The following is a 14,205-nucleotide window of genomic DNA, read 5'->3' as shown; positions in this document are numbered from 1 at the left end:
TTCATGGTTTTCAGTTTATGAGTCTTTCACCTCCTTGGTTAAATTTGTTCCTAACTGTTTTATTCTTTTTGAAGCTATTGTAAATGGGATTGTTTTTTAAAATTTCCTTCTGGATTGTTCATTGTTAGTGTATAAACACTCAACCAATTTTGTATGTTGATTTTGTATCTTGGAATGTAGCTGAATATGTTTATTAGTTCTAAAAGTTTATTTGTGGCAGGCAGTGGGGATCTTTAGGGTTTTCTACATATGGGATAATGTCATCTGCAAACAGAGGTAATTGTACTTCTTCCTTTTGTTTTGGATACCTTTTATTTCTTTTTCTTGCTTAATTGCTCTGGCTAGGACTTGCAGTACTGTGTTGAATAGAAGTGGTAATAGTGGGCATCCTTGCCTTGTTACTGATCTTAAAGAAAAGTTTTCAGCTTTTCACCATTGGGCATGATGTTGGTTGTAGGCTTATCATATATGACTATTATTATGTTGAGATAGTTTCCTTCTATTCCTAATTTGTTGAGGTTTTTATCATTAAAAGGTATTGAATTTTATTAAATGCTTTTTATGCATTAATTGAAATGATCATATAGTTTTTGTCCTTAATTCTGGGGATGTGGTATATTACATTGACTGATTTTTGTAACATGAACCTCCTTGTATCCCAAGAATAAACCCCACTTTGTCATGGTGTATAGTCCTTTTAATGTGATGTTGAATATGGTTTGGTAGTATTTTGTTGAAGATTTTCACAACAATCTTAATCAGGATTATTGGTCTGCAGTTTTCTTTTCTTGTAGTATCTTTGTCTGGCTTTGATATCAGGGTAATTCTGGCCTCATAAAATGAGTTAGGAACTGTTCTCTCTCAATTTTTGGAAGAGTTTGAGGAATACTGATGTTAATTCTTTTTTAAATGTTTGTCTATTGAGGCCATCTGGCCCTGGGCTTTTCTCTGTTCGGAGGTTTTTGATTACTGATTCAGTCTCCCTGCTAGTTATAGGTTTGTACATGATTTTTGTTTCTTCATGACTCAGACTTGGTAGGTGGTTTTTTTTGTTTCTTTTGTTTTTTTGTTTTTTTGCGGTACACGGGCCTCTCACTGCTGTGGCCTCTCCTGTTGCGGAGCACAGGCTCCGGACGTGCAGCCTCAGCGGCCATGGCTCACGGGCCTAGCCGCTCCACGGCATGTGGGATCTTCCCGGACTGGGGCATGAACCCGTGTCCCCTGCATCGGCAGGCGGACTCTCAACCACTGCACCACCAGGGAAGCCCAACTTGGTAGGTTTTATACTTCTAGCAATCTATCCATTTTTCTCTAAACTCTTAACCAACATCTCTTCCCATTTGGATCTGGATTACTCCTAGGAAGCTAACTTTGATTGTGGGCTCTCAAGATCTCTCCTTAGGAAGTCTCTGCTGATGGCTTGGTAAGGTTCATCAAAGAAGGTATCTAATCTTTTGAGCACCTACCTCACTCACAAGGGTGCCTTAACTCTTAATATGAAGAGCTTAATTTTTATCAAAGGCTCTCATGGAAGAGCTACGCTTATGGAAGAAGTGCTGCTTTTTCCATTTCCACCCTTTTGGACCTCTGTGAAGATAAAGTAGAAAGATTTAGATTTGAGTATATAAAATAAAGATCTTTAATATCTAAATTGAACATCTTAATGTTATGGTAAAATTTTGAAGATTTTTTTCTCCTGTATCTAGTGAGGATCTATGTTTATATTCTAAATCCCTCAGGAAAAAAAAATATAAAAAGCAGTTACTCAGTCCAATTACAGTAAACATAGGTTGAGTAGTCACCATACTTACGGAGATTAAAAAAGAAATTAGCTAGACTAATAAACTAATTGCCTCATCTTGAAAATGTATAAGTTTGGTTGGGAGGTGGCCAAATTGGAGTAGCTACAGAATGGCGGTGGTGGATGGAACACAAAAGTATGGCAAGTTGAGTGCAAAAGTATAATCATTAATAGGAAAATAATCTAAGATCACTTCTACACTCCAAAACAAGTGTGTGTAAGCAACAGCACATTCAGTTCCACACAGAGTGTGTGTAGCGGAATGATATTCTTTTTTAAATTTTTTTCTCCACTGTAACATGATATTCTTTTATTGAATTTAACTGGTTGAACATTTTAAAATTTTTCTTTAAGGATATAAGATAATTTAAGACTAGAACAAAGAGTTTGAGGTAACTAATAATTCATATTTCAGTGTTTCCCATAATAAAATTAGGAAGCATTTTTTTTTATGTTCAGGGGACTTTATATTTGGTGATGTTTATCTAATCAACTAATTATCTAATCAACATCTATTGATATTTATCTAATCAATAGATTTTTAAAAAAACTTCATTTTCTTTCAGCTCTATAGTTAGCTTATATTAAAGAGATACTCTTATTCCAATAAACTTTCAGATCTGCCTTAAACATTTAAAATTCTCAACTGAGTCAGTGTTGCAGTGCCGAGTCACATTACCAGGGAATTAGTGCTGATTAAATGAATAGCATTAACCTTCAAATTCCAGTGAAGCAGAATATTTAATGTGCACTGCTATATTCTTAGTATTTAAGACTTAGTTTGCTTGGATATATCTTGGCTGGATGAATGTTTAATGAATGTAACTCACAAGAAATTCCATGTTATGCACTTAGTGTCACAATCTAGTTAATTAAATAATGGTACCTCACTGAATTGCTCTTCTCAGTGTCCTTTGCTTCTTCCTTTCTGCCTAACCTTTTAGCCTTGTAGTGTCCTGAGTCTCATCCCTTTGGACCTATTAACTTCACTGCCTACAGGCACTCCCTTAATGATCTAGTCTTATCTGATCTCATGGCTTTGTCTATCGTCTTTATGCAAATGAATCCCAAATTATAGAGCCCAGACATCTCTCCCAAACTCCGTACTACTTTATCAGACTACTTATTTGATATCAGGAATTATATTTCAAATAGACACTTCACACTTAACATTTGCAAAACTGAACTTGTGTTCTCTTCTCCAAATCAACTCCACCTGCAGCCTTTCCCAGATCCTTGATGGCAATTCCATTCTTAAGGTTGCTCAGGCCAAAAACCTGGAAGTCATCCTTTATTCTTCTCTTCCTCTTATACCCCGTATTTCACCTATTAGGACATCTTGGTGGTTCTGCTTTCTTCAAAGTGTTCCTGAATCTTATTGAATGATTGTTCTTACAAGTTAAAAAAAATAAGTCTCAGAGAAGTTAAGAGAACAGCCCCAAATTCACATAACTAGTAAGTCAGAATTCAAGCGTATGTTTTCTGACTGACCACAAACAATATGATCTCTTATAATACTAGTGCTTCTCCAAAGTAAGTGTTATAATTGCCTTTTTATTTATACAATTCAGAAATAGGATCTGACCCACTATATCACTAGACCTTTATAAGTAGGATGTGTTATTTCATTTAGGTCCTGGAGGAATTCTCTACACACACAATAGTTCTTTCATAACTACTTGCCAACCCAGTTGAATTGATTGGTACTTATCTGTTCTTATATTTTGCTCTGGGTCAAGAACTCTGTTTTCAATTGCAAGACATAATTGGATTATGAGTGTGTTGGGTGAAAAAAAAAAGGGTATTAATGAAATAAAATATTCAAGGTCTTTTAGAAAGCTCTTTTTCAAAGATTTTCTTGCCATAACCTATGAATTTAGAGCATGTATTAGCTCTTGCTACCTTACATATAAATAACTTTATTGTTTGCTGGAATTTTCATGATATGCAATTTTGATCTTATTACTAAACATTAAAGCTTAGATTGAGGGATTATCATTTAGATAATTTAGAATTTTCTCTCAAGGGCCTCTGTATCAGAGGGTCACTATTTGTAACTTTCAGATTCACTAAATTCTAAGCTCCTCTAATAGATTATAATGGCAAAAAGGTAAAGTGTTGGGATCTTGGTAGAGAGCTGTCAAAAAAGAAATTTCAGTGTTGATCAAATTCTTGAAACACCCTGTTTTACTGATAAACTGTATTTTAATGGAAGTTATTCCATCCTTATGTAATTGAATGTAGCAGAAATGAAGAATGTATGGTATTGGCACAAAAACAGAAATATAGACCAATGGAACAGGATAGAAAGCCCAGAGATAAAGCCACGCACCTATGGTCACCTTATCTTTGATAAAGGAGGCAAGAATATACAGTGGAGAAAAGAGAGCCTCTTCAATAAGTGGTGCTGGGAAAACTGGACAGCTACATGTAAAAGAATGAAATTCGAACACTCCCTAACACCATACTCAAAAATAAACTCAAAATGGATTAAAGACCTAAATGTAAGGCCAGACACTATAAAACTCTTAGAGGAAAACATAGGCAGAACACTCTGTGACATAAATCACAGCAAGATCCTTTTTGACCCACCTCCTAGAGAAATGGAAGTAAAAACAAAAATAAACAAATGGGACCTAATGAAACTTAAAAGCTTTTGCACAGCAAAGGAAAACATAAACAAGACGAAAAGACAACCCTCAGAATGGGAGGAAATATTTGCAAACGAAGCAACTGACAAAGGATTAACCTCCAAAATTTACAAGCAGCTCATACAACTCAATATCAAAAAAACAAAAAACCCAATCCAAAAATGTGCAGAAGACCTAAATAGACATTTCTCCAGAGAAGATATACAGATTGCCAATAAACACATGAAAGGATGCTCAACGTCACTAATCATTAGAGAAATGCAAATCAAAACTACAATGAGGTATCACCTCACACCAGTCAGAATGGCCATCATCAAAAAATCTACAAACAGTAAATGCTGGAGAGGGTGTGGAGAAAAGGGAACCCTCTTGCACTGTTGGTGGGAATGTAAATTGATACAGCCACTATGGAGAACAGTATGGAGGTTCCCTAAAAAACTGAAAATAGAACTACAATATGACCCAGCAATTGAGTCAGTTGAGAAAACCATAATTCAAAAAGAGTCACGTACCACAATGTTCATTGCAGCTCTATTTACAATAGCCAGGACATGGAAACAACCTAAGTGTCCATCGACAGATGAGTGGATAAAGAAGATGTGGCACATATATACAATGGAATATTACTCAGCCATAAAAAGAAACGAAATCGAGTTATTTGTAGTGAGGTGGATGGACCTCGAGTCTGTTATACAGAGTGAAGTAAGTCAGAAAGAGAAAAGCAAATACCGTATCCTAACACATATATTTGGAATCTAAAAAAAAAAAAAATGTTCTGAAGAACCTAGGAGCAGAACAGGAATAAACACGCAGACGTAGAGAATGGACTTGAGGACATGGCGGAGGGAAGGGTAAGCTGGAACGAAGTGAGAGAGTGGCATGGACTTATAAATACTACCACATGTAAAATACATAGCTAATGGGAAGCAGCCGCATAGCACGGGGAGGTCAGCTCGGTGCTTTGTGACCACCTAGAGGGGTGGGATAGGGAGAGTGGGAGGGAGATGCAAGAGGGAGGAGATATGGGGATATATGTATATGTATAACTGATTCACTTTGTTATACAGCAGAAACTAACACACCATTGTAAAGCAATTATACTCCAATAAAGATGTTAAAAAAAAAAAGAAATGAAGTATGTTAAACTGAATTTTGCTAAGGTTCAGTGATGTTCTTGAAAGAAGCCAATATTAGGCTTTTGGGATGTCCATCATGTCTATTGGTGTGATATATTTGGAAAGCCAATCATTATTTTTCTTCATGTTTATGTACATGTAGAACATTTATCTATGAAACAGACTTTAGGTAAAGAGCACTTCGGATCATTAATTTGTCTTTTTTCCTCTTCTAAATTGAACTTTAAGGTTTACTTGTTTTGTTATTCCATCAATTTGTATTTTTTAATCCGAGGATGAAATTTGATGAATATTTAATTCTTAAAGACAATTTCCACATCTTAAATTCTATGTATCTGTCTGTCCATCTGTCTACCTACCTTTGCTTTGGTGGAAATATTTAGCATGGAATCACTTTTAAAAATATTCTTATAGGCTTAAGAAATATCTCTTAAGGCAATAAGATGATATGTGAGGCATTAAAAAAAACTATGTCTATAATTACTTCCTATGGCAACTGAATGAGTTAAAGATGTATGACAACTGCAGCTGTAATGGCATATATTTAGAAAGAAAACTACTCTAAAAAAATGTCTGTTGGCAAACAAACCTAAAGTTCAAAAATGAGATATTTTATTTCTGGAAAATGTGATATCTCTGTTACCATTTGCAATGATGGATATCTGTGAGTCTTTATACTGTGAAGTAAACTATGATCAACGGTACTGCTGTCTTTTCTTTCTCATAGTGTATGCCGATTAAGGGCCTAGGATTCGTGCTTGGAGCCTATCAGTGCATTTGCAAAGCAGGATTCTATCATCCTCGAGTCTTCTCAGTGAACAACTTTCAGAGTAAGTGCCCTTTGCTTCTGTGCATGTATGTGAATACACATAATATCTATCATAATTAATTATTTAGATTTTCTTTTAACCTTGTTGGAGTTAGATGATTAAATCCCCACTGGTTTGGCATTCTTTCATCACTTAAGGAGTTTTTGCTTTAGTTTGTCATCTCCAATCCTCTGGAGTACCACCAAAAAATGTGGGGGGTTTTTTAGGTATATTTTTGTTTTCAATACATTTTAAATGCCTGGAAATACTGTAGCTACTCAGTGAGACCAATTGGGATTCAGTTATTGCAGAAAATTCCTAAAGCTAATTTTGCTAGTTTGCTTATTTTATTTATGTTTCAATTTGTTTATATGTTAGGTCTCTATGCTGCATGAAGAAGTGCCACAAAGTTAACACCTTAAGGCAACACAATCATATTATCACACAGTTTCAACTGATTAGCTTTTCAGTCAGAGGTTAGCTGGTTCCTCTGCACAGGGTCTCACGGAGCGAAAATCAAGGGGTCGCCTGCGATGTGATCTGATCTGAGACTCAGGGACTTCTTTCAAGTTCATTCAGGTCATTGACAGAATTAGGTTCCTTTCAGCTGTATGTGTGAGGTCCCCATTTTATTGCTAGCTGCCAACCTGGGCTTACTCTCAGCTCGTAGAAGTCTCCTCAAGGCCTACTCATGTGACCCTTACTTTTCAAGGCTACCAAGAAAATCTCCCCGGTCTGTTCAGATGGAGTCTTATATAGTATAATCATTATATAAGTCATGGGAATGACTATCCCATCACTTTGCCATGTAATGTCACTTAATCAAAGGAAAGCCTATCTCATCATACTTACAGGTCCACCATCATTCAAGGGGAGGTGACTATACAGGAGATATACAGGCATACCTCATTTTATTGTGCTTTGCTTTATTACGCATCAAAGATATTGTGCTTTTTACAAATTGAAGGTTTGTGGCAACCCTGTGTTGTCAGATGATGATTAGCACTTTTTTATGAATAAAGCATTTTTTAATTAAGGTCTGTGTATTGGTTTTTTAGACATAATGATATTGTACACTTAATAGACTGCAGAATGCTGTAAGCATGACTTTTATATGCACTGGGAAACCAAAAAAATTCATGTGACTTGCTTTATTGCGATTTCACTTTATTGCAGTGGTCTGGAATAAACCCACAATATCTCTGAGGTATGCAGGTATTCCAGAATCAAAACTTGCTCACTTGGTTGTTTTAATCTTACTCCAGAAGATGTCAAAGTTACTATTTGAATATTGATTTTTTTTTACTGTACCTCTAGAGAACGCAGTGTTGCCACGTTGGCTTGTAGCCAGCTATTGGGTATAACAAGAAGGAATGTAGTGGAGAAAAGAGGTACAGGGTTTGGGGTTGCCAAAACTGAGGTACAGGTATCATTTAGGTAGTCACCCATAAATCTTTGTCAGCCTTATTATCGGTCTGTATAGGAATTTGCATCTCTACTGGGCATAGTTCAGAGTATACAGTGAAATTTAGACCTGAGTGTCTTCCTCTGGGAAACTTGGTAGACATTTATGGATTTTTTTCTTCTTTTTTTCTTGGAAGGCACTGTTCTTCATCTTGAGACAGTTTACACTTGACTTCTAGGTTCTGGAAGTGAGTAACATTTTGCCCTCTCCTCAGTCATATAATTCACAGGGTTCAGCCCTTGTTCTGAGTAATAGTTGTTGTAGGCATAATTCTAAGGTGGCCTCCAAGATTCTGTTCCCACACGTGCCGTACAGGTCTCCTCCCCTTAAGGGTGGGTGGCATCTGTGAATACAACGAGGTACTCACTCCCTTGCTAGGCTATGTTATGTAGCAAAGGTGATGGTATAGTTGCTCAAGTGATTATATTGCATTCAATGACTCCTTCCCATAGTAGCAGACTGGAGAGAGATTCTAGTGCCAGCTTTGAAGAAATAAATTAGCTTTTTGTGAGAGGGCCATGTGGCTAGGACCTGAGGGTGGCCCCTAAGAGCTAAGGCAGCCAGCAAGAAAACAGAAACCTCAGTTGTATAAATGCAAAGATCTATAGGTTCTTCCAACAGTGTGAATACATTTGGAAGAGGACCTGGAGCTCCAGATAAGAATATAGCCTGGCCAAAACCTTGGTTTTAGTCTAGTGAGACCGTGAGCAGAGAGCCCAGCTTCACTGTGCCAGACCTCTGATCAACAGAAACTGGGACGTAATGATAGGTGTTTTCAGCCCTAGGTTTCCAATAAGTTATTACACAGCAATAGAAAACTAATACAATAGCAATGACGGTAACATATTTTCAGCATGGATATGATTGTGTGTGTGTGTGTGTGTGTGTGTGTGTGTGTGTGTGTACAAGATCATGGCAATAGCCCAGCTACTTTGGCATTCTTCACATTTATGGTCCAGACATAACATATGATTCAACACTGAAGGATTAAGGGAATAGGTTTTAGCTTATGTTCTGTGAAGGTATTTTGTATCTGGTTTACCCACATTTGTTCTCAGCTCCCACTATGTGACTGAAATAAAACATTTAAATATTGTAGAACTAGAGAATGACTATGCCATTTGCTTATAACACCACCAGGAGAAACTAGTTAACCTTTAACAACTTATCTTTATTTAATTTGCATACTCCTACTTCCCTCCTTATTTTAAAAGCCAGTGTTTTTCACTGGACCTACTCTCTCTAAGAAGGGGCCCCTTCTCTGCATAAGGCTAATAACTCGCATGTTGTACACACAGCAGCTGTGGAAAGGAGGCCACAGTTTTCAGGAAGATGAGCTATGTTTGGGCAATACCTGTGCTTCAGCTTTGACCTCAGCACATACTTAACTAGAACTGGCCTGCCTCAATGACAGAAGAGAAAGCTGGCTACATGTTATGATTTGAAGTCAGTAAAGTGCTCTTTGACCAAAAATATCTTTCCTGACGGCCTTGCCAGGTTGCATGAAAATCTAACAGTATTCATTCCTTGTCCTAAGGACTAGGAGTTACAGCTCAGTAGGGTATTCTACCAAGGGCTAGCCAAACGTTAAAAAAAATTTTCGTTTACTATTAGAATTATACTACATATCTCTGTTTTAATATGTTAAGTTTTTAATCATAGTGGCCAGGCAATTCATATGGGCAGTCGTTTTCATATATTCTTGAGGTGGTTTCTGTGAAGTAAGGAATGACCACATGTATCCCTTGGGCCAAAGGTAAAGAAAGCATCGAAGACCCAATAAATGAGATAATTTATGCAAAACAGCTAGCATAGTCCATGGCACATAATAAGTGTTCATAGATTTAGTTAAATAAGTGAATAAGCAAACACATATATAAACACACATCAGTGATACATGTAAAGAGAGACTCCTTAAGTACCATTGGTATTTAGCACTTTGTCTCACATATTTTATTATATTAGGATAACCAGTTTTTTAAACTGGAATTCTTAGAGGATGAATTCTACATGGATCAGAAGGAAGATGGGATAGCAAAAGTCTGTAACAACCAGTGCTGCATTGAGAAGGACAATGCAGAGAAGACTTGGGAGTTAAAGGCAACAGGAGGAAATCAGTTGCTTGGTAGGGAAAATGGGATATAGAAAACAGAAAGGGATGCCTCTCAGAGGTAAAATTTACTTATTTATAGCTGTGAATCTAGAAAAAGACCTGAAATTCCCACATATAGTCTTGTATCCCATTTGGAGAGAGGAGCTAAATGCGGTGTCGATCTCTTAGAGAAAATGTCAGCGTGACTGTTAAAAATCCTGTTAAAATATGAAGTGATTTAAAAATCTTTATTTAGACCTAGGCCCACAGTAAACAAAGGGCTTGTAAAGAAAAACAAAGATACATTCAGATGACTTGATTTAAAACTGTGCTGACAGCCGAGAGACTGTGTTCCTGGCATCTCTCTTTAGATTGGTGGTCATAGGAGAGCTAATAGGATCTGACATCTGGATAGTAGCAGGATTTCAGAATCGCCAAGTACTGATGTGTAACTGTCTCTTCAAATCCAGGTTGTTCACTTCCAGGTTGTTGAAATACAGGCTTATGACAAGCTCATCTTCCTCAAATCCATCTGTCACAGTTTGAACTCTGTCTTCAGTACAATCTCCTTTCTCTTTCATGGGACACATTACCAGCCTCTCAGTCTTACCTCTCTTGCCTTTTGGATCAACTTCAGCTCACGTGCATTTCCAGATAAACCCATCTAACAAATGACCCACATCTAAAAATGACAATCCCTGCTTTGCCAACTCTGCTGATGGTGGGGAAAAAATGGCCCCCCAAAAGCAGAGATTTAAAAAATGTGTAGTCTCAGAAGAAAGAAATGGAAAGCTCTTTGAAAGCAGGTACAGTACAGGGATGCGGAGCTCCAAGCACACTGCTCAGCAAGGCTAACCTGTCTCTGGGATGCACATCTTTGTTTTGCACTTGGGTCTCACACTCCCCATCCCTCTTCTGTTTCATGACTGGAGAGCTGGAGATATTTGGCTTTTTGCAGACTAAGTCCAGTCTCTAGTCTAATCCCAAACTTGGAATGGATTAAAAGAGCTTCAACATCATATTCTCATAATCAACATCATTACTTTTGCTCTTGGTCTTACTTAAGCCTTGTGACCTGGTTCTAATCACTTCAGTTGTAGTAGCAAAATTCTCCATCTAACTGCCTGGGCATATACTTTTGTCTGTCATTTGCCTAATTTTCAGTTTTAACATCTTCTTTCATTAGTCCTGTTTATAGGGATTGGAGTCCAGGCACTAAATGTCTGGCAGATAGGGTTATTTGCCAGTGGAAGAGTTCCCAGTGTGGCCAATCTTCTTGGACTATTGACTATCTCATTTACCTTGTTTGTCTTTAACTAGTTCTTTTCAGTTATTGGAACACTCCATACCATGTTGCATTTCCCTGGTTGCCGATCTCAGAGCTGTATTTCTACCATAGTTTAATATAATAATTAGGAGCATAGTCTTTGGAATAAGTCTAATTTAGGTTTGAATCCTGGCTCTATAACTTACTTACACTGTGCTAAATAATTTAACTAACCTAAACTTCATTTATGCCATATATAAAATTGGGATAATACCATCTGCTTTATAGAATAAATAAGGATTCAATGATGTAATGAATATAAAGTTCTAATCATAGTAGTTGACATGTATTAAATGCTCAAAAATATTGTTACTTTTATGATAACTATTGGAAAGCTTGTGTTTATTCTGCTTATCCGTTTCCTCAGATATTCTGCCCATTTTCATCCCTTCCGTCTAGTATTTGCTCCAATTCCCAGCTGAGGAACACATTTTCAAGTCCCAGAGTTTTTCAGCTTTATCCTTAAAATGGGCCCTGCTATGAGATATAATACTCAGTCCACTCAAAGTCTTCCTTCTCCCCTACCAGCTGAAATTTTACTTTGTTAGATTTTCCCTTAGGTATTTCATTCTTTTTATTTGTTTACATTATTAGACTGCTAATTAGAGATTCACTTGTGTTAACAATCAGCTTCCCCCAAGTATTAAAAAACCTCTGGCAGGGGAATTGGACTGTCAATTATTCATACATTAGCTCATTGTAGTAAGCGGAATAGTGCCCCCTAAACCCCAAAAGATGTGCATGTTCCAGTTTTCACAACCTGTGAAAATGGTACTTCACATGGCAAAAAGGGACTTCTCAGATGTGATTAAATTACAAACATTGAGATGGGGAGATTATCCTGGATTCTCCAGGTGGGTCCAGCCTAATCATGTGAGTCCTGAAAAGTAGAGAACCATTCCCAGTGGTAGTTAGAGACAGATGTAAGGACACAAGGAGGGACGCTGGAGAAATGCTACATCACTGTCTTTGAAGATGGAGGAGAGGGTCCACAAGCCAAGGAATGAAGGTGGCCTCAAGAAGCTGGAAAAGGCGAGGAAATACGTCTCTTCTGGACTCTCCAGAAGAAAATGCAGCCCTGCTCACACCTTGGTGATAGCCCAGTGAGACCCATATCAGACTTCTAAGCTATAGAAATATCAGAATGAATATAACTGTAGTTGACTCTTGAACCACACAGGGTTAGGGGCACTGGCCCCTGTGAAGTTGAAAATCTGTGTATAACTTTATAGTCGGCCTTCCTTATCTGTGGTTCCACATACATGGATTCAGCTGACCATGGATCATGTAGTACTGTAGTACATATGCAGTGAGAAAAATCCACGTGTAAGTGAACCTGCACAGTTCAAACCTATGTTGTTCAAGGGTCAACTGTGTATTATATTTCATGTAAGAAGCAGTATAGATTTGTGTTGTTTTAAGATACCAAATTTGTGGTAATTTGTAATAGAAAACCAGTACACTCAGTATGTTTGGTTCCCACTCAGCATTCATTCCAGTGTTCACAGTAGGCCATATGTTTTTTCTAGAGGAAACTGTTCATAATTGCAAATGATTGCTGACTTAGACAATTTATAATCCAGCAGGCTCTTTGTATGAGGATGGCCTTTGAGTCAGACAGACGGATTTGAGTCTTATCTCCACTTACTCACAGGAGACTTGGGAGGTTTCTCATATATTCTGAGACTCCCCCCTTATTCATACATCAGGAAGAGTGAAATCTATGCCCTTGGTAGTTATGAGGAGTAATTGAGATAACATGATATCCCCCAAATTATAGTGATTATTATATTAAAGCGAATATGGAGAATTTAGTCTTTTTATTTATGGTACTTATGTATTGGGTGTTGTGGGGATTGAATAAATAGTCCATAGGCAAAAAAAAAATCCATTCATGTTTAATAATTTTATAATTCAGATCAGAATTGTTCCAAGATCTATCTAAGGTGGTATTTTTGTCCAAAGAAAAATACTACTACAGTCACTTATAAGAAATAAAAATCTAGAAGACGATAGAAAAGTGAATATAAGATGTATATGTAAGCATATAGAAATACAGGGAAAGATTGACTATATTCATAGTGAGGAAATATAAATTAAAAAATTTTTTCACTGGGCTTCATTTTGAGCTTATTGTTACAGCTAGCCATTCATGATATAAGTGCATGAAAGCATATTAGCTAATCCTGATTTTAGGATATGCAAATATGTATTCATGTCCTAACAGTAGCAGTCATTTTGGACAACAGTGTGAGCATAACCACAGTTTGCTAACTGTTCTCTCCTCATGAATATTATACATATTGAACCAAATATGCTCAGAAATCTCCTGAGTGTATTGGAGCTACTCATGTGCATGTACCTATTTCCACTTAATTTTTGGATGTGATTTTATCAAGCTGGAGACTGGAGGCAGATTACTTCATCATCTTAAACAGATGAAATAATGAACAAATATATCTTCCCATGGTTAGCTCATTGCAGCATTTTAACTCCAAACATTGATTGATGAATACGTTCCCTCCAGTTCTAATGAAAAATCAGATATGTGTATGGAAAAGAAGAAGATGTTTACCCTAATAATGATGTCAGATGAGCATTATTTGTATGGAGAGCTAATGCTGAACCCTCAATGTCTGACTTGATTCTTTGTTACTTCCAGCTGAGTTATGTTCATTGTCTGTGACTCATCTTTTCCTCTCATGCCTGTTGAATGGAAAGAAGAGGGGTCTGTGACATAAACACATGGGGCTGGTCTTGCAAAGGTCCAGGCTCTAAGCTTCTGCCTGAACCAGTTCCTAGCACTGAGGGCCACAACACCTCCAAGAAGGGACCTCTGATCAACTGGTTTGTTGATTGGTTTATGTGTCTGAAAATCCATCTGTCAAAAATATTACTGGGCACTGCCTCTGTGCCAAACATTG

The 14,205-nt window shown here is 37.2% G+C and overlaps 1 protein-coding gene across 1 annotated transcript in view; it reads left to right on the top strand.

The window, feature by feature from the left end:
- GPR158 (G protein-coupled receptor 158) overlaps positions 1–14,205 on the top strand; it is a gene marked incomplete at both ends in the record, with an annotated part of 307,652 nt that overhangs the window by 144,129 nt on the left and 149,318 nt on the right. Inside the window, one exon of the mRNA XM_079701301.1 lies at positions 6,316–6,418. Coding sequence (XP_079557427.1) covers positions 6,316–6,418 — 103 coding nt within the window. The remainder of the gene's footprint in view (positions 1–6,315; positions 6,419–14,205) is intronic.

Source organism: Hyperoodon ampullatus, assembly GCF_949752795.1.
Source record: "Hyperoodon ampullatus genome assembly, chromosome: 3".
Lineage (NCBI taxonomy): Eukaryota > Metazoa > Chordata > Mammalia > Artiodactyla > Ziphiidae > Hyperoodon > Hyperoodon ampullatus.
The sequence above is the reverse complement of the archived record's forward strand: the minus strand, read 5'-3'. Positions and strand labels throughout refer to the sequence as shown.